Below are 22,007 nucleotides of genomic sequence, written 5' to 3'. Positions count from 1 at the left end.
GTAGACTGCAGGATGAGACTTTGAGAGAAAATTTCCAAGAACAGTTGAATATTAAATGTCAGAGCTTAAATGTTAATAATCTGGAAGATGATTCGAATAATTTTACAAAAACAATTTGTAAAGTTGCTGAAGGTTTATTAGGAAAGAAAGCTAGAACTGCAGCTAAGAATATTAGTGAAAAAGCTTTAAGTTTAATAGAAAGGAGAAAGGACTTGTACAAGAATTATTTGAGTGATAAATCATATGATAACAAAAGGAATGTAAATAAAGTGGAGAAAGCATTAAAATATGAATTAAGGGGGTGTGAAGTGGAGGCCATGGATAAAATTGCCGAGGATCTGGAATATGCAGCCAGGCAGCATAATAGTAAAATATTGTACTGGCATGTTAACAAATTGAGAGGAGGAGTCTAAAGATAGGATTGGGGCCGCAATTAGCGATAAGGAAAAAACTTAAGAGAGATGGGCGGAACACTTTGAGAATTTGCTTAAGCGATATAGAGTTGCAGGAAAAGATATAGAGGAAAATAAAAAAGTTTGTGATACCTTGGATGTGAAGGAAGATTTGTTTTGTGAGGAGGAACTAGCGACAGTACTAAAAGCATCAAAAAATAATAAGGGTCCAGGTGCTGATAGGGTGGTAAATGAGTTTCTTAAAATATGGTGGCTCTGAGGTTAAAAATAAGTTACTGAAGATTATGAATATGAATTTTGAAAAAGAGGAAGTACCTAAAGGTTTTAGGAAAACCTTAATTAAGCCACTTTATAAGAAAGGTGATAAAAGTGAGTGTGGTAATTATCGAGGCATTAGTCTGGTCTCTGTAGGCAGTGCATTAACTTTCCTTGAGCAGTACCTCACTCAAGGAACTTTCCTTTTTTTAACCTTCCTTGAGCAGTACCCCAATGAAGGTGAAGATTTTTTAGACCAAATTGTTACTGGTGACGAAACATGGGTGGCCTACGTCACACCAAATCAAAACAACAATCCATGGAATGGCGACATTCATCATCACCCAAAAAAGTGAAATTTAAGTAAACAATTTCTGCCCGGAAAATCATGTGCACAGTTTTTTTGGACAAAAAAGGAGTTTTGCTAGTGGAGTTTCTGCCTCGTAATAAGACAATCAATGCAGCGTCTTATTGTGAGACATTGAACAATCTGCGTCGTGCAATCCAGAACAAAAGACATGGCAAGTTGAGCAAGCGCATCATTTTGCTGCATGACAATGCCCGTCCACATGTGGCTAATCGGACCAAAGATCTCATCAAATCTTTTAAATGGGAAACTCTAGATCATCCTCCATACAGCCCTGATCTGGCACCCAGCTACTACCATTTGTTCCTGCACTTGAAGAAACACCTGGGTGGTCAGCGTCTTCAAGACGATAACGAAGTCAAAAGAGTTGTGATACAGTGGTTTAGAAGTGAGGCGGGAGAATTCTATGAGGAGGGTGTTCAAAAACTGGTGCCGAGTTATGCCAAGTGCATCAATACTCACGGAAATTATGTAAAAAAGTAGATTAAGGTACAGGCTTTCGTGCAAAACTAAAATTATTGCGATATCTTTGCACGTCTTTTTTTAATTCCAAAACGGTACTTACTTATATATATATATATATATATATATATATATATATATATATATATATATATATATATATATATATATATATATATATATATATATATATATATATATATATATATATATATATATATATATATACATATATATATATATATATATATATATATATATATATATATATATATATATATATATATATATATATATATATATATATATATATATATATATATATATATATATATATATATATATATATATATATATATATATATATATATATATATATATATATATATATATATATATATATATATATATATATATATAATCTTAGCTCTCTATACTCTATAATAACAAGAAAAATGGAGATAGCTTCATGGGCTGTTTGTCTATTAAAAAGCCCGCTCTGTGGCATTTTGATATCCCTCACTTGGCTCAATTAGGATCGTAAAGAGCTCGGGCCCTCAGAAGGCTTGGAAATCAGACTCTTTTAGTCTGCAAAACCTCAGAAAGCGGGACTTTCGATACTCAAAGGACTCGTAATGCTGGCACTTTTCCTAATATTTATACATTGATCAATAAATTTCTGGTCAATACTTCCTTGGTCAACAAAATGGACCTACAAGATTATTAATCGCTAAAACCTTTTTTTCACTTTGTGTTAGTCATGAACATTACCTCATCAAAATTTTACTTTATATATTCTTTTGTTACTGACGCTAGTTTGGTTGATAACATGATACTTGAAGGAAGGAAAAATACATTTTTGAAAGGCGACACATATTTTCATTCAGCATTATTCTTGGTATGTACAGGAGTCAAATTTTATCAGTTTTATTTTCAGCAATTCAACAAACACCTTGAAATTTTACAGTCGAACCAAAAAAAATTAAGATAAGCTAGTAACTGGTCGTTCTTTATGTCAAAATGGTATTCTTAAATTTTGAAATGTGATTTTTGAATTTGAAAATTTTTTAATTTGAAATTTTGAGGTAAATTGAAATTTGTCTTTGTTCATACTCAATTTGAGAACAATATTAATCTCGGTTTCAGCAACCTTAGCGATAATCTAGGCACAATAAATCAATAAACAAATAAAATACAAAGTATAAAACCCCAAACATATAGAGACACATTTGTGAAATTTAGTCTTACCAGGTTATTTTTCAGTGTTTCTACCAATACTTCTTGAAATCCACCTTGGCCATACCAAGACAGGTTTGAGGAGTTCAAAATTAGTGAAACTACGCAGGCGGTTTCTTGGTCTTTCAAGTCCAATAGATCCATAATGTACACATCTGTTGTCTATAATTCAGATTTAAAATGTAGTTACTGAACTCAGACAAAAAACAGAAATTAAATTAAATTTTAAACAAAAGGATTAAAATTGAACTTTTTACTGTTTAATTTTCTTAAATTAAACTTAAATTAAATTTTAGAGCTTATGCTCTAGTAGAAGTTCTTATAATGGTAGAACATTTTTTTGGAAGTTTTCAACTATTTTCTTGTTCAAAAATTGGTTTTCTCATCTATGGTTTAGGAAAAATTTTCATTGCGGACTGTAACTTTTAATGCTAAATTCAAAAATGCAATCACATCTTTTCTAGCGCACGCAACCTTTTTATAATTTTTTTGATTTTCTTTTGCGCTAAAACTACACTGGATTATACTTTTAAATGTAGTATAAAAACGTGTTTTAGAAGCAGAATTTATTTGCTGAAAATCGTTTAATTTTCAAGATTGATGCTGCCGTCTTATAAGACCTCTTAAAGGCTGCATAGTATTTCACACATATTAATTGATTTGAAAGATTTTTTGGGGGGAGGGGGGGGGAGGAGAGGGGTGGTGTAAAATCAAGAAAAAAAAATTGTTAATCATATAGAGAGCATAAAAGAAAAAAGAAAAGTTGTGGAAATCTGGAGATCTTAAAGTGTAGACCAGTTCAAGAATTTTTTCCCCCGTGTATATGTCTTAAACCAAAGTGTACGTTTTTTGCTCGATTATTCAAGTTTAGTTGAACTGGTTTCTCTGTACGACGATGAGAGAGCGTTTTCAATGCGACAAGGATTATTGATAGACCATTGGATAAAGGTGGTAACCATGTTGGCAGCCAACATGGCGACCATGTTGTTAAAGGTGATAAGTTGCAAATCAAAATTCAAAAGAAGATCAATTTAACGTTTTAAAATAGGCTTAGTTAATTTTCAAGGCTTAGTATGGTCTAAGAGATTTATCTCAAACTGGCCAGAACCAAAGAAGAAATTCTTGAACCAGTTCTTGACTCCAGAACCAAAGATAAAATTTAAGAAAAAGCAAGGTAGGCTATATATGGCCAGTAGGGATAAAAAAAAAAAATCAAACAAACATCCTTCGGGGTGAGGAACAAAGAATGAAAATTGTAACTTGAAAGAAGAAAAAAATCTAAAATAAAAAAGAATCAAAAGAAAAAAACTAACCAATATATGCAATCAAACAGTTCCTGGTAACGAACTGTAAGAAAGGAGCGACCCGGCTCAATAGTAACCGAAACTATAAAAAAAGGTATTCGACTTTGATACCAATAGATACATCGAAAGAATTAGATTTTAATGCTGATTTTAAATATATAAATTTCATCAAGTTTAGTCATACCCATAAACGTTACAAGCTTGAGAAAATTTGACTGATTTTCGAAAAAAAGGGAAAGACCCCCTATAGAACCTTAATGAAAATCACACAATCAGATTCAGCGTATCAGATAACCCTGCAGTAGAAGTTTCAAGCTCTTATCTGCAAAATGTAGAATTTTGTATTTTTGCCAGAAGAGAAAATCATGGATGTGTGTTTATTTTTTTTTTTTTTTTTCTCTCTCCCAGGGATGATCGTATCGACCCAGTTGTCCTAGAATATCGTGGGAGGGCTCATTGGAACGGAAATTAAAAGTTCTAGTGCCCTTTTTAAGTGACCAAAAAAATGGAGGGTACCTAGGCCCCCTCCCACGCTCATTTTTTCCCAAAGTCACCCGATCAAAATTTTGAGATAGCCATTTTGTTCAACATGGTCTAAAATATCATAACTATCTCTTTTAGGATGACTTAATCCCCCAAAGTCCCCGGGGTGAGGGCTGAAAGTTATGAGCTTTCCCAATGTTAACATGTAGTTTTGGTTATTGGGAAGTATACAGACGTTTTTGGGGGCATTTTTTCTGGTAGTGGGGGGGATGGATCGGGGGTTATGTGGGAGGATATTTAAATGGAGGATGTTTTCATGTGGGAAGGGACATTGCTATAAAGGGGGCGCCGGATTTCCCAGCATTATTTAAACAAAGATCAGAAATTAAACAAACAACAAGTTTTTCAACTGAAAGTAAGGAGCAACATCAAAACTCTAAACGAACAGAAAATATTACGTATATGATTGGGTTCGCCCCCTAGTTAATACCTCGCTCTTTAAGCCAAAGATTTTTTAGTACTTTCATAAGAACTATTTATTCTAATTAACGGCCTTTGTGATTAAGGGGTCATTTTTAAAGAATTGGAACAAAATTCGAACTTTAGCGTAAAGAACGAGGTATTGACTAGGGGGTGATTCCCCTAATATACGTATTAGAAATATATGAATATAGAAGTTTGTTACGTAAGTTAATTCGCAAGTTATTACTAATAAAAACGTTCGTAAATAAAATTAAACAACGTTCGAGAAAGCCACTGAACCAAATAAAAGTAAAATTAATATGCAAATTTGGTGTTGATCATTCATGTACGGTGAGCCAAAATCAAAACCTCCATTTATTCAAAAACGTTCAAAAATTAAATAAAAAAAAACCAGTTTTTTTTAACTGAAAGTAAGGAGCAACGTTAAAACTTAAAACTAACAAAAATTATTCTGTATATGAAAGGGGCTGTCCCCTCCTCAACACCTCGCTCTTTACGCTAAAGTTTGACTTTCCCACAACTCTATTTTTTAAACAATAAAAAACTTTAGCGTGAAAAGCTAGGCGTTGAGGAGGGGACAGCCCCTTTCATATACGGAATAATTTCTGTTCGTTTTAAGTTTTAACGTCACTCCTTACTTTCAGTTAAAAAAAAAACTTGTTTTTTTATTTAATAGCTACAAGGAACAAATCTAAAATAAAAAAGAATCAAAAGAAAAAAACTAACCAATATATGCAATAGCTACTAACCAAACTAACCATTAAAAAAGATTAAGAGAAAAACTAATTAATATATACAGTATCTTCAGGTTTTTATGGTTTAGACTCTTTGTTTCTCAACACTGAAGGGGTCACGTTGTCTACAGAAAAAATATTCGTTTGGTTGTTCTTTTTTTCCTTCCTACTGGCCATAGGCCAATTGTTTTTCAAGATTTTCTTCTTTGGTTTTGTCATGGTGGCACTTTTTCAGTGTAATAATGAAAAAAAAAAAATCGTAGTTGGTAAAGTTATTGTAGGGATAAGTGTCAGTACCTGACAAAAAAAAAACGATTACAAAGATTAAAAAATTAATAAGTGCTCCCCAACGCTAGATGGCGTTTATGTTTTATTGTCGACAGTAGCGCCAGTTTCCATATTCTTAGGTTTGATCTTTGATCTTTTGGACTATCCTAGGACTTGGGGATTAATTAAGCCTATTTTAAAGCGTTAAATTGATATTCTGCTGAAGTTTGACTTTCAACTCACATCCATGTGCAATCATTATATTCCTTATTAGTAATTATACAAAAAAAAAAAATCCACAAAATAAGTAATTCAAAGCGAATTAAAGAGCTCCATTAAACCGAAAATGAGCAGAAATCAAGTAAAATAATTTTCCAAGCGTAAAACTAACACAGATCACCATCAATAAAAAAAAGAAGCCCAGAACGAAATGAAATTACAGTAAACAACCGAGTCGAAATAAGCAGGGCCGGAAACCCCCATGCCTTATCAAGACCAGAATATAATTTGCACTTTACTGAAAAAAAGCAAAAAATTAACGTGGATTGTCAGTTTAGTAAACATATACTGATATTTATTCCTTAAAGTCTTAATAATTTTTGATTTATTAAAGTTAAAAAGGCAAAACATTTAATATGTATTTGTTTTCAGCAAAGTACAAATTATGTTCTGGTTTTAAGAAGGCATGGGGGTTGGCAGTCCCTGCTTATGTTAATTTCTGCTCGTTTTGAGTTTGACTCGGTTATTTATTTTAATTTCTGTTCGTTTTGGGTTTCATTTATTTATTGATGGTGATTAGCGGTTTTGCGCTTGGAAGATTATTTGACTTTAGTTCTGCTCATATTTGGTTTAATGGAGCCCCTAACTTTTCTTTGAAAACATATTTTATGAAACAATATTTTTAATTAAATTCCTGTTTGTTTTTATTGGCATAGTCTTTTTTATGGAAAAAAATTATATCTTATATTTTTTCGGCTTTTTTTCTATAAGAATCCATAGTTTGGTTTGCTATTTGTGTGTTGGAGAGCTTTTTCAACAATATTTAATAACATACACCCTTTTGAAAATTTTGACACAAATAGTATTGTTTAATTTAGTTTTATGACTCCTCAAGTTGACCTGAAAAATACTACTCAATGCCATTCCCAAAAAATTCTATCTATGCTCTTTAACAACCTGCATATACTTGCACTCTTTTGATTTAGTTAAATTTTGAGACCAGAAGTAGTAATAGTAGCAGCCCTGAAATATTCAAATTAATACCCTTAGTCGTTCTTGGGATATAGCTTAGATGTTTTTTTGGCGACCAGCATACACACTATGCCTTTTGATTTAGTTTTAAAGCGACATTTAGTTTTTAAGTATAATCAAATAAAAAAAAAACAAGTTTTTAACTGAAAGTAAGGAGCGACATTAAAACTTAAAACGAACAGAAATTGTTCCGTATATGAAAGGGGCTGTCCCCTCCTCAACGCCTCGCTCCCTACGCTAAAGTTTTTTTTTTTTTTTTTTAAAATAAAGTTGTGTGACAGAGTCAAACCTTAGCGAAAAGAGTGAGGCGTTGAGGAGGGGACAGCCCCTTTCATATACGGAATAATTTTTGTTCGTTTTAAGTTTTAATGTCGCTCCTTACTTTCAGCTAAAAAACTTGTTTTTTATTTAATTTCTGAACGTTTTTGAATTAATGCAGCATTGATATTGGCTCACCGTACATGAGTAATTAAAACGAAATTTGCATATTAATTTTACTTGTTTTGGCTAAATGGCTTTCTTGAAATTTTGTTCTGACGCAACTTACGAATTAACTTACGTAACGAAATTCTATATTCGTATGCTTTTATTACGTATATTAGGGAGTTTACCCCTAGTCAATACCTCGCTCTTTACGCTAAAGTTCGAATTTTATTTGAATCACAAAACCCTGAATCACAAAAGCCGGGTAATCAGAATAGATAGCTCTTTTGAAAGTACTAAAACAAACTTTAGCGTAAAGGGCAAGGTATTGACTAGGTGGTGAACCCCCTCATATACGTAATAATTTCTGTTCGTTTTAAGTTTTAATGTTGCTCCTTACTTTCAGTTGAAAAAACTTGTTTTTTTTATTTAATTTCTGATCGTTTTTTAAATAATGCTGGGAAATCCGGCGCCCCCTTCATAGAAATGTCCCATCCCCCAAGGAAACATCCTCCATAGCATGATCCTCCCCCGTAACCCCCCCCCCCTCTGACCCCACCCCCCACCAGAAGAAAATCCCTTCTGAAATGTCTGCATACTTCCCATTAACCAATACAATATGTAAACAATGGGCAAAGTTCATAACTTGCAGCCCTTCCCCCGGGAACTGTGGGCAATTAAGTCATCCTTAAAAATATATTTATTAAATTTTGACTATGCTGAACAAAATAGCTATCTCAAAATTTTGAATGGGTGACTTCGGGAAAAAAATGAGCGTGGGAGGGTGCAAAGTTGCCCTCCAATTTTTTGGGTCACTTAAAATGGGCACTAGAACTTTTAATTTCCGTTCGGATGAGTCCTCTCTCGATATTCTAGGACTAATGGATCGATACGATCACCCCTAGGTAATTAAAAAAACAAAAAAAAAAAAAAAAACAAATAACCACACATCCGTGATCTTTCTTCTGGCAAAAAATACAAAATTCCACATTTTTACAGATAGGAGCTTGAAACTTCTATAGTAGGGTTCTCTGATACGCTGAATCTGATGGCGTGATTTTTATTAAAGTTCTATGACTTTTATGGGTTGTTTCCCCCTTTTTTTGAAAATAAGTCAAATTTTTTCAGGCACGTAACTTTTGATGGGTAGGACTAAACTTAAGGAAACTTTTATATTTGAAATCAGCATAAAAATCTGATTCTATTGATGTATCTATTGGTATCAAAATTCTGGTTTTTAGAGTTTGGTTACTATTGAGCCGGGTCGCTCCTTACTTACAGTTCGTTACAACGAACTGTTTGATGGGCAAATTGCATAACTGAGGGGGGTTAACATACCCTATATCCTCAGAAATATAGATACTGGATCTAGTTATAAATGGTGAATTAGTAAGAGAAATAGTTATCAAATGGCTGTCACAAAATTTTGATTGGATGTGTTCGGAAAATCGATGAGCTTGGGAGGAGGACTGCTTGCCCTCTAATCTGTTTTGATTATAAAAAAGGGCACTAGAACGTTTTATTTCGAATAGACTTAGTTCCTTTAAAAGTGACAATGATATTACTAGTTATGATAGAGCGGCGCTGCCTATGATATTACGTATCTGCCCTTTTGAAAACCGGCATACATATAGTTTTTTCGTTTAGTTGAAACTCTCCCTAAATCTTCTCTAAAAATTTCACCTTAAAACCCTAAGTGTTGTTACTTTCAGTAATTGTAGGGGAATTAATAGTAGAATTAATAGTATAGGTATAGTGCCTTCTGGCTAGTTCGAAATCTGCCATAACTTACCCTGAAACGTCTAACTTGAAAATGGCCGTTCTTGAGATATTGCTTTGACACCATTTTGACAATCTCATGCTTAGTATTCGCAAAATACCTTTGGTTTTTTCAACATCCGCTCCAAGAAAGTTTATACCTATAGCTTTAGTAGCAGTAGTACCAGTAGTAGTAGCAGTAGTAGTAACGATAGAATTAATAGTAGTAGCCTCAGCTTTAGTGGCACTACTAGTAGCAGCATTAGTAATAATAGTTGCTTATACCCTTAGCTTTAGTAGTTGTAGTTTTAGTAGCAGCAGCAGTACTAGTAGTAGTAACAATAGAATTAATAATAGTAGCCTCAACTTCAGTAGTCGTACTAGTAGCAGCAGTAGTAATAATATTTGCGGTAGTAGTAGCAGCAGTAATAGTAGTAGTATGAATAGAAACAGTAGTTGCCTATTAGGATGCAAATATTGTCTTTTGGCTAGCTCAACATCCCCGACAACAAGCCCTGTAAGTTTCAACTTCACACACCAAACTATTCCTAAGATATTGCTGATACGCTCTTTTGACTTCCTGCATACAGACGGCGTGTTGTGATTCAGTTTGCCCCTTCCCTCAAAATTCCGTAAAAAATTTCACTTTCATACCCTTAGGCACAGTTGTAATAATAATCACAGTAGTAGTATTATTTTTAGTAGCACTACCAATAGCAATTGCCTATAGCAATAGCAATAGCTATTGCCATTACCCAAAAAACCTCAAAAAATGCATAAAAGATTTGGTTATATCCAATTTTGTTACGTTTTTACGAGTCAGACAAACATTGCAGGGGGAGTTCCAACCCCCCTAACCCCCCTCCCCTTCTCTGGGTACGGCCTTGCTCTCCTCAAGTCCTGAAAGTTTCAACTTCATACAACTAGCCGTTGCTATGATATTGCTGATATATCCTTTTGATAACCTGCGTATTCTTATACTTCTTAAAATTTTTATTTTAATTCTCTTAGCCTTACAAGGAGCCGTAACTGAAGCAGCAGCTACTAGTAGCAGTAGTAGTAGTGAATGTAGCAGTGGTAGCAAAATATTAAAAGTACCCTGCACATATTGCATTTTGGCCAATTGATATTCCTCTTTGAAGCTTCTCTGAAAGTTCCAACTTAATACCCAAATCCATTCTTGATAAACACCCTTTTGATAATCTGCTTTCACACAGCGTCTTTTTATTTAGCTCGAATTTCCCCTCAATGTTCTCTCAAACTTTCACCTTCTTAGACTTAGCCTTAATAGCACTAGTATCATAGTAGTAGTGGTGGTAGCAGAAGTAGTAGAAGTTGTAGTGTTGTGTTAGCAGTAGCAGTGACAGTAGTAGATGCAGTACTAGTAACAGAAGTAGCTTTTACATGTTACCTATTAGTCAGCTGAACATCCCCCTCATGATACCCCGGAAGTTTCGCCTTGATACAGTAAGTCGTGACAAAAATGTTGCTAATGCGCCCTTTTGACCCTTTTTTGACGCCCTTTTCTTCTTAACACTCTTAGCCTTACAAGTAGTTGCAATTGAAGGAGTAGTTGGAGTAGATTAGTAGCAGTAGCTGTAGTAGTAGTAGTAATAGCAGTAAAAGTAGTAGTGTTAGTAGTAGCAAGCACATATTACTTTTTGGTTAATTGATCTTCCCCTTTAAGTATTCTCTTAAAGTTCAGACTTAATACCCAAATCTATTCTTGGGATACGCCCTTTTGACAATCTGCATGCACTTAGTATGTTTTGATTTAATTCAAATTTCCTCTCAAAATTTTGTCAAATTTTCACCTTCACGCGCGTAGCCTTAACAGTATTAGTATCATAGTAGCAGAGCTAAGAGTAGGAGCGGTAGTAACAGTAATAGTGTTGTATTAGCAGTGGTAGTAACAGGAGCAGCAGTAGTATTAATAACAGTAGTAGCAGGTATATATTGCCTTTTGGTCAGTTGAACATCCCACTCATGATACCCCCAGAAATTTCACCATGATAAGGTAGGCCGTTCCAAAAATATTACTATCTTCTTCAGATGTTCAATTCAATATCCTAAGCCTTGGTAGTACTCACTGCAGATGTAGTAGTTTTAGGGATTAGTAATGGTAGCAGTAATAGCAGTAGTAATAGTCGTGGTACCAGTAGTAGTAGCGGTAGTTGTAGAAGTAGTGATAGTAGCGTGTAAATATTGCCTTTTTCACCAATTGATCATCTCTCTTATCATTTCCTGAGAGTTCTAAATTGGTACACTCAGTCATTCCTGAGTTACACCCTTTTGACAACCTGTATACACATAATCTGTTTTGATTTAGTTCAACACTCCCCTCAACGTTCTCTAAAAGCCTCATCTGAATGCCCTTTGTCTTTTTGGAAATCAAAGGTTAAACATGCCCACCTTTCTCAATAGCATATACGATATGTAAATAATGAACGAATTGCCTCGCTTATAGTCTTTGCCCTGAGGGTTGTGGGGGGGGGGGAGGGGGGATGACATCCCCAAGGGCATAATTACCAGACCTTTCAATAGTGCTGAACAAAATAACTGTCTCAAAAAGTTTGATTAGATGTGTTTTGGGAAGTGATGGGCGTAGGGAGGTGGGCTGGCTGGTTGCCCTCCATCCATTTTTGACTCCTAAAAAGGGCACTGGAACTTCCAATTTCCAATCAAATGAACCCTGTTCGAAGTTTATACGACCACCCATTCTATAAAAACCTTTCATGCCCCTCGGTTATAACGGACAATCCTTGCCCCTGGGTTCTGGGTGGTTCAGCCGTATTGGCATTGTTATATGTTCTTTAGACTATTTTGAACAAAATAGCTATCTCAGAATGTTGATCAGATGCATTTGGGGAGATGATGGAGGTGGGGGTGGTCTGGCTGCCCTCCAATCACTTTTGACTCTTTAAAAGGGCTATAAAACTTTTAATTTCCAATCGACCCTTTTGAAGTTTCTACGACAACTCCTATACGAAGTGCCCTGGTCAAACAGTTCGTGGTAACGAACTGTAAGTAAGGAGCGACCCGGCTCAATGGTAACCAAAACTCTAAAAAAATGAATTTTTGATACCAATACATACATCAAAAGCATCAGATTTTAATTCTGATTTCAAAAATATAAGTTTCATCAAGTTTAATTTTACCCATCAAAAGTAAGGCGCCTGAGAAAATTTGGCTGATTTTCGGAAAAAGGCGGAAAGACCCCCTAAAAGCTATAGAACCTTAATGAAAATCACAACATCATATTCAGCGTATCAGAGAACCCTACTGTAGAGGTTTCAAGCTCCTATCTACAAAAAATGTGGAATTTCCCATTTTTTGCCAGAAGAAAGATCACGGTTTATTATGCGTGTTTATTTTTTTTTTTTTTGTTTTTTTTTTCTTTCCCCAGGGGTGATCGTATCAACCCAGTGGTCCTAGAATATCGTGGGAGGGCTAATTGGAACGGAAATTAAAAGTTCTGGTGCCCTTTTTAAGTGACCAAAAAAAATGAAGGGCAACTAGGCCCCCTCCCACGCTCATTTTTATCCCAAAGTCACACGTTCAAAATATCGAGATAGCCATTTTGCTCAACATGGTTTAAAATATTATAAATATGTCTTTTGGGATGACTCAAGCCCTCGAGGCCCCCAGGAGGATGGCTGAAAGTTATGAACTTTACCCAATGTTAACATATAGTATTGGTTATTGGGACCCGGCTCAATGGTAACCGAAACTCTAGAAAACGGTATTTTGATACAAATAGATACATCAAAAGAATCGGATTTTAATGCTGATTTCAAATATATAAGTTTAATCAAGTTTAATCCTACCTATCAAAAATTAGACAGATCTAATTATTCACTTTTTACTTTAACCAAACACCATTTTTGATGGATTTGAGAATTGTGGTTCAAAATCCTTATAAATTTTGTGTTTGTAACAAACTTTTACTAGGCCTATTTAAACAGTCGAAACAACAGTCACCAGTTCTGAGTAACCAATAAATGGCAACTTTTTCTCACTGAAGACTTTTTTCAGACCTTTTCCTATAAATATATTGTGCACCAACTTTGATAATGAATATATCGGATGTCTTCACGCTTGTTTGCACTTATTGTGTTGAGATATTTCATCCAATTTGGCCTTTGACTCATTATTTAAAAGAGAAAAACTTAAACAAAAATGAAAAAGTGAAACATTTTGTGATCATTTACAGTGCCCCTCGTTTGGGTATCAATTTATCTAACTTTTGGCGCATTTTGTTCAATTTTTAGCCATAAATTTCAATAATATATCTTAAAAAATATGAAATAGATAATGATAATACTCTTGAGCGCTTTTAAAAAGTAAATATTAGTAAAAACAATTTTAAAATACAACATAAATCTTAGAACTATTTTGTCAACCACAGATAAAAATTTTTCACTTTGACATTTCAGAACTATATCTGATTTCAAATTAAAAAACAGTTCTTGAAAAATGATTGAATTGATTAATGGTAACTCTGAAATCAAACAATAGCTTAAAAATAGCCCGTGGCTGGGTAAGCACCTCCTTCACACAACTTGTTTGTTAAGGAAACGACTGTAAATCAAGCTTGTAATATTAGTAATTTTCGGTGCCAGAATGCCAAAATTTATCGTAACCTTCAATAAGACTTGGCAACCTTCAAAAAGGACGTCAAGCCATGACTGAGGTAGTTCTTTAGGGTTTTACAGCTCTTTTTAAATACGATAATTTACTAGTAAGACTAAAGAAAATAATTATCCTATGCTGTTTCAATCGACTCCTTCGCTACAGCAGGATAATCAAAAGAACTTTTCTTTTTGAGAACTTTTCTTTTTCTCTTTGCTTAGAACTTTGATAGTCTCTCTGTTACTAAAAAAAGATTCTGGAACTGCGACTGCGCTTCTAGATCAATTATGCAACTAGTGATATGCAATTATGCAACTAGTGAACTAAGTTTAGTTCAATTATGCAACTAGTGATCAACTACAATTGACTATTAGTAAGTAATAAATTTGAATAACGACGTTTATTGACCACTAAGGTCCATGCAGTGCGTTGTTACAGCAGGATTCGATCTCTGGGTCATGTATTATCACGCTAAGGTCAAAATCACTATCAAACAGCTCCTTGTAACGAACTGTAAGTAAGGAGCGACGGGCTCAATAGTAACCGAATTCTAAAAAACGGGATTTTGACACCAATAGATACATCAAACGAATCAGATTTTAATGCTGATTTCAAATATACCCATTTAATTTTACCCATGAAAAGTTACGAGCCTGAGAACATTTGCTTTATTTCCGAAAAAAGGGAGAAACACCCCCTAAGAGTAATAAAACTTTAATGAAAATCCTAATATCAGATTTAGCGTATCAGAGAACCCTACTATAGAAGTTTCAAGCTCCTATCTGTAAAATTGTGGAATTTTGTATTTTTTGCCAGAAGAAAGATCACGAATGCGTGTTTATTTGTTTTTTTTGTTTTTTTTTCCCAAGGGTGATCGTTTCGAACCAGTGGTCCAAGGATATCGTGGTAGGACTCATTCGAGTGGAAATTTAAAGTTCTAGTGCCCTTTTAAGTGACCAAAAAAATGGAGGGCAACTAGGCCCCCTCCAACGCTCATTTTTCCCCAAAGTCACACGTTCAAAATTTTGAGATAGCCATTTTGTTCGGAATGGTCTGAAAATACAATAACTATGTCTTTGAGGATGACTTAATCCCCCACAGTCCCTGGGGGAAGGTCTGCAAGTTATGAAACTCGCCAAATGTTTACATATAGAATTGGTTATTGGGAAGTGTACAGAAATTTTCAGGGGGGATTTTGTCTGGTAGTTGGGGGGCGAGGGTGGGGTGGGTTGTGGGTTAAGTGGTAGGATCTTTCCATGGAGAAATTTTTCATTGGGGAAGGGACATTGCTATGAAGGGAGCGCCGGATTTCCCAGCATTATTTAAAAACACGATCAGAAATTAAATAATAAAAAAAGCAGTTTTTTAATAAAAACTGTTTTTAATAAAAAAATTTCAGTTTTTTCAACATAAAGAAAGGAGCAATATCAAAATTAAAAACGAGCAGAAATGAATAAGTATATGAGGGGGTTCGCCCCCTAGTCATTACCTCGCTCTTTACGCTAAATTTTTGTTGTACTTTCATCAGAGCTATCTATTCTAATTAACGGCCTTTGTGATTAAGGGGTCATTTTTAAAGAATTGCAACAAAATTTGAACTTTATCATAAAGAGCGAGGTATTTAATAGGGGGCAAACCCTCAAATATACGTAATAAAAATATACAAACATAAAAGTTCGTTACGTAAGTTAATTTGTAAGTTACGTCAGAACAAAATTTCGAGAAAGCCATTTAGCCAAAAAAAATTAAAATTAATATGCAAATTTATTTTTAACTATTCATCTACAGTGAACCAAAATCGAAGCTGCATTAATTCAAAAACGTTCAGAAATTAAATAAAAAACAAATAATTTTTTTACAACTGAAAGTTTGAAACTTAAAACGAACAGCAGTTATTCCGTATATGAAAGGGGCTGTCCCCTCCTCAACGCCTCGGTCTTTGCGCTAAAGTTTGACTCTGTCTCAAAACTTTATTTATTAAAACAATAAAAAAAACTTTAGCTTAACGTGCGAGGTGTTGAGGAGGGGACAGCCCTTTTCATATACGGAATAATTTCTGTTCGTTTTAAGTTCTAATGTTGGTCTTTACTTTCAGTTAAAAAGAAAACTTTTTTTATAGTTAATGCCGCCAAAGGACGCAGTTAACTATTGTATTCATGATGTTTAGTTTTGAAAATCTGGTGCAAAGGGCAATGTTTTTGTACCGCTCTTGTTTGCCCACTTAGCTACTGAAATCGGTGCCGAAAAAGGTTACGTTTTGTCTGCCCCTTTCGTATACCAGCTAGTGGCAGGGATGCCAACTTTTTGGTCCATGAATGCGTCCCCTGAGAATTCAAAATATGTCATTTTAGCTAAAATGTATCCATTTTGAATTCTGAAACACTAGAGGTTATTTTTTCACCAATTGTGCTATTGGTCAAAAGACGCTTTATAAACTTCTTTAAAGCGTTCAGTTAACGTCAAATATAATGAAAACACAAAAAAATCAAATTAAGCATTCATGCAAAATGACTACGTGTCAAAGCACGAAACTAATATAGATATGTAAATCCCTTACTTACGAGAAAAAAAATTTACTTACGACATCTCTTTCAAACATGGATCAGTGGCAGATCCAGGGGGCGAGGGGGGCCCCCCCTAGCGTAGTCTGAAGTAGTGTAATTTACTTAATTAACTCAAGTTTGCGCTAATTAAACTTGCTCCTAACGCAAGTTTATCAGATCAACCTCTTTTGCGCCCCCCTCTAAATTTTTTTTATCGGATCAACCTAATCAACATAATCATCTCTTTCAAACATGGATCAGTGGCAGATCCAGGGGGTGAGGGGGGCCCCCCCTAGCGTAGTCTAAAGTAATGTAATTTACTGAATTAACTCAAGTCTGCGTTAATTAAACTTGCTCCTAACGCAAGTTTATCAGATCAACCTATTTTACGCCCCCCTCTAAAATTTTTTTAATCGGATCAACCTAAGAAAATCCTGGATCCGCCCCTGACATGGATGCCAAAAAAAAATAAAACAACAAGTAAAGACACAAATTCGGTAAAAAGTGACATTTTTTTTTACCAAAATATATATCCAACTGAATAACGTTTCGTTTTAATGACATAAATTAACAAATGTGTTATTTTTCACCTTTTTATGCCCAAGACTTCTAAAACGTTATACTTTTTTGCCCTTTCATGTCATTGTGTCCGGGCACATGGGAATTTGTCCTTTCAACATAAATTGTGTCTAATTGGCAACCCTAGTTTAAAAAAAAAAGTTTTTAAGTTAAGTTTAAAAAAAAAGTAAAGAACTCCATTAAATCAAAATGAACAAAAATATAATCAAATAATCTACCAAGAATACAACTACCACAAATCAGTATCAATAAATAAATGAAACCCAAAACAAACTGAAATTAAAATATGAGTCAGACTCAAAACGAGTAGAAATTAATACGAGTAAGGTTCTAAGCCCCAAGCTTTCTAAAAGCCAGAATATAAATTGTACTTTACTGAAATAAATCAAATGAATTTACTGAAATGAATCTACATTGTCAGTTTAATATAGGCTACATATGCTGATATTTATTCCTTAAAATCTTAATTTATTTTTGATTTCTTAAAGTTACAAAAGTGAAAACATTTAAAAAAAAATTTTCAGTAAAGTACAAATTTTATTCTGGCTTTTAGAAGGCTTGGGGTTTAGAACCCTACTCATATTAATTACTGCTCGTTTTGAGTTTGACTCTTATTTATTTTAATTTCTTTTTGGGGGGGGGGGGTTTCATTTACTTATTGATACGGATTTGTGGTAGTTGTATTCTTGGTAGATTATTTGTTTTGTTTCTTTTTGTTTTTTTTGGTTTAATGGAGTTCTTTACTTCTATTTTAAAAACTTATTTTGTTGAAAAAAGTTTTTTAGTTAATATCTGTTTGTTTTAGAATGGTCTTTTTCAGGGAGAAAGACTGAGCCTCTTCTAAAGTTAAACAACCATTCCTTCCATAAAAAACTTTAAATACCCCCTGGGCATGGCTTACAACCCTTGCCCCTAATCTCTGATGATTGTTTTAACCCCAAAGGCCTTGTTATATGTTATTTAGACCATTTTGAATAGAATAGCTGTCTCAAAATTTCTATTAGATGCATTACGGGACAATATAACGTGTTTGTATTTGTAGGGGGGGGTATAGCTAACCTCCGATCACTTTGACTCTTAAAAAGAGCACCAGAGCGTCTGATTACCAATCCAATGAACCCCCTCCGAAGTTTATATGATCATGCTTTCTATAAAAGCCATATATGTTCCCAGGGCATAGCTTACAACCCCTACCCAGAGGGCTCGGGGTTTTGTTATTCTCAAATACATAATTTCCAGACCGTTCTGATACGCTGAACTAAGTGGCTATATCAAAATTTTGATTGGAAGTGTTTGGGGAAATTATGGGGGTGGGGGGAGAGGGCATTTGCCCATTGATCACTTTCTACTAATAAAAAAGGCACTAGTCTTTTTAATTTCAAATCAAATGAGCCCTTTTTGAAGCTTCTGCGACTAAAAACCTTCTATAAAAAACTTATATGCCGCAAGGGCATAACTTACAACCCTTATCATGAGGGCTATGGGGGAAGGATTGTCATCCTCATAGACATAATTCCCAGACCTTTCAACTACAGTGAACAAAATGGCCATATCAAAATGTTGATCAGAAATGTTTGGGGAAATGATGGGCGTTTGGGGGAATCTCCCTCCGAATACTTTCGACTATTAAAAAGGGCTATAGCCCATTCAATTTCCAATCGAATGAACCCTTTTTGAAATTTTTGTGACAACGCTTTCTATAAAAAATTATATGGCTCAAGGGCATAACTTACAACCTTAGCCCTCGGGGCTGTGGGGAGGTTGTCATCCTCAAAGACCTAATTTCCAGAACTTTCAACTACGTTCAACAGAATGGCTACCTCAAAATTTGGATTGGATGTGTTTGGTGAGATGGTCGACAAAGCTGTCAATAAAAACCTTAAATGCCCCCATTGCATAACTTACAACCTTTGCCCAGGGGGCTCTGAGTAGAAAGGCCTTATTGACTCCCGTACAAACCACGTGGTTTATGGTTTTTGTCAGTGAGAATGAAAAAACAGAATTTTTCTCACTTGAAAAAACATGAATTTTCTCACTTTGATGGATGTTTTCTTGGATGGTTGTGGGTGTTGGTCAATTTATTTGATGTTTTTCATGGATGTCAACAGTAATTCATGTCTGTTTTATGGTTCGTTGTCAGTGAGAATGAAAAAACAGGAACTTTCTCACATTTATGGATGTCAACAGCAATTTATGTCTGTTTTATGGTTTTTGTCAGTGAGAATGGAAAAACAGGAACTTTCTCACATTTATGGATTTCAACAGCAATTTATGTCTGTTTTATGGTTTTTGTCAGTGAGAATGTACATGCTCGAGGCGAATGTTATGAGTTTCCAGGAAACAGTTAGATCACATGTTTCCTTCTCAGCGAGTCGGATACATATCCTTTCTCAGCCAATCAGAGGGCTGGTTACATATTAGCGGCGGAGAGAATATGAGGAAAGGATTTTTGCTATTGTTTTAATAGTCTGTGAATAGAATTCAAAGGAGTAAGAAGAACAGTTTGACTTTACTCATTTGGATATATATTTGTGCTGATGATGACGAGTGGAATGTTTACCCTCTTAGAATTTGATAGTGGAGTTGATGGTAATAATACAAGAGCGCCTAACATTGCGGTGGAAATCACGAAAGGATCACGTCTTTGTCTGGAATGGGATGCAGTATATGCAAGATATGTGATATCCTTGAGCAAATTTAAAATGGAGGATCAATTATGTTTCGCTGCAAAAGTTGATATAGCACATGTGAATAGACTTCAATGTGCTTTAAGTGCATTAGTGAAGCATATCGAAGACAATAAACTCTATCGCTAATTGTACATGCATAGTATTATTGTTGTTATAATTATTCAATAAAATTGTTTCGAAATCGAAAATGTTCTCTTTCTTTTCTGGTTAGGTTAGGCTAGGGGCTAAAAAATCAGGGTCAGTCTAGAGTCAGCAGTCAGAGTGAAAGGATTGAAAAATGAATAAATTTGAGAAAGAGAGAATTAGATCAAATCTAGTGTTTATGGAAAATTATTTGATTTTGGATGACGATTTTCTCGAGTTATCTCTTAAACGTAGGATATTCTCTTGTCAGGGAACACTTGACAATATAATGAGGAGTGATTATCCGCCATTGGACTATTGTATGAAACTTTTAACGTCTGACTCATGTGATTATAGTGAATTTATGGATAGATTAATTGGAACAAAGCAGAACCACATTGTGGATATACTTTTGAAAACATTGCCAATGGATTCAATGTAGATGGATCCTCCGCCATTCGAAAGAGATTAAGTTACAGAGATACTCAACTTCCCGTTCCTATACTTTGAATTTATCGAGCGAAGACAATCAGTTTCGTTTTAGCTGTGAGAGAGTTGACATCGAAAAAAAAAATGTTCTATATATGCCCATTGTGCATGTAAACTCTTGGCAGTTGGACTCAATGTGAGAATTGTACAATTATTGATGACTATAGTGAAAAGTGCAAATCATGTAATCCATGTAAATTACATAGAGGCTATGCAGTACAAATTAAAGGATGTAATTCATGTCTTGAGGAGGTGTGTGACTCTCACCCTAGAGGGCACCTGTGCTCCAATTGTCACTATGATAAATATGATCAGTGGGAGAATACTTACCCCGCTATGATTGGAAAGAATCCCAAACGTGATTTTAGTTTATTTCTACGAGATTGGTATCGTTGTGGATTTAAATTATTCTGGGAAGAGGAATCTGGTCTACGATTCAACTGTTGGGCTAACAAGACAATTTGGTTTCTACGTCATCGATGTGACGACACTGCCTATTATGACTATAAACCAATTGATTTTTATTTGGCAGTTACCGAATGTGATTCACCATTAGAAAACACTGTATGTGGTATTGCTTCAAATAGAAAGATTGAAACCCCTGAATTTCATAATATGAATGCAAATAGTATCATTGACTATACAAAGAGATATGACAAGAGTGAAGTTACATTATACTGTAGAAAATGTGACCCTGACTTTGCAGTCAATCAAGATCAATATACAGTGAATCCAAATGATTTACCGGCATTAGTGGTTCACGACAGTTGTCTATATATCGAAGAAGAAATCTAAATTGAATATTTAAAGACATTGTTGTATATACAAGCATTTTATTAATTATAAAATTCACAAACATTTTTTAAGCACTTTACTCTTAGGGCACTGAAATCAATACTGTATAGGTCTGAGAGGATATTTTCCACTAGAAAGTCGTTCAGACGTGGATTGTCACCATAAATGAGGAGAAACTGCTTGTAAGTACAATCGTAGCATCGGGATACAAAATTGATCAGCGCCTGGAAACCGAAGCTTTTAGTCATTAGATCCTGTGCTCTATTTCGATTTCTAATAATAGTTATTAAACTGCTTTAGATATAGTTGTTGATATGTGATGTGTAAAATGTATAGGATAGACAAAAAGGATCAAAAATTCAATCGTTTTCATTGTTTGAAAGATGCACAGCCAATAACCCGTCAGAGGAGTCGATGGACTGCTATTAACAATAATAAAGGTATTGTTGACACTTTGAATTTTTCTTAGAAAGTCCGAAGGTAGACAATAGGATTTGTACTGGGACATGTAGGGGTCCATATTAAATACATTGATTATTTGACTGGTGTTTATGGCGCCAAGTCTAGTAGAAAACTGCCTTCGGGAGTGATTTCCCTATATCTGTCATATTGATTTAGTGAGATTAGTGCAATGCTCTCAGCCAATGGATCGGCAAATGTACACTCTAAACGTACACTCCCCGTAGTTAGTATACTCATATCCTGTGTACCAGACAAATC

The 22,007-nt window shown here is 34.6% G+C and overlaps 1 protein-coding gene across 1 annotated transcript in view; it reads right to left on the bottom strand.

Annotated features, from left to right (window-relative positions):
* Nucleotides 1-22,007, bottom strand: part of LOC148944704 (uncharacterized) — a 224,531-nt gene that overhangs the window by 154,704 nt on the left and 47,820 nt on the right. Inside the window, exon 3 of the mRNA XM_089099698.1 lies at nt 2,746-2,895. Within this exon, the coding sequence (XP_088955824.1) occupies nt 2,746-2,895 (150 nt within the window). The remainder of the gene's footprint in view (nt 1-2,745; nt 2,896-22,007) is intronic.

Source organism: Artemia sp. Qi Xiang Cuo, chromosome 14 (assembly GCF_049724085.1).
Source record: "Artemia sp. Qi Xiang Cuo chromosome 14, ASM4972408v1, whole genome shotgun sequence".
NCBI classification, from domain to species: Eukaryota; Metazoa; Arthropoda; class Branchiopoda; order Anostraca; family Artemiidae; genus Artemia; species Artemia sp. Qi Xiang Cuo.
Note: the sequence above shows the minus strand (reverse complement) of the source record. Positions and strands in the feature narration are given on the sequence as shown.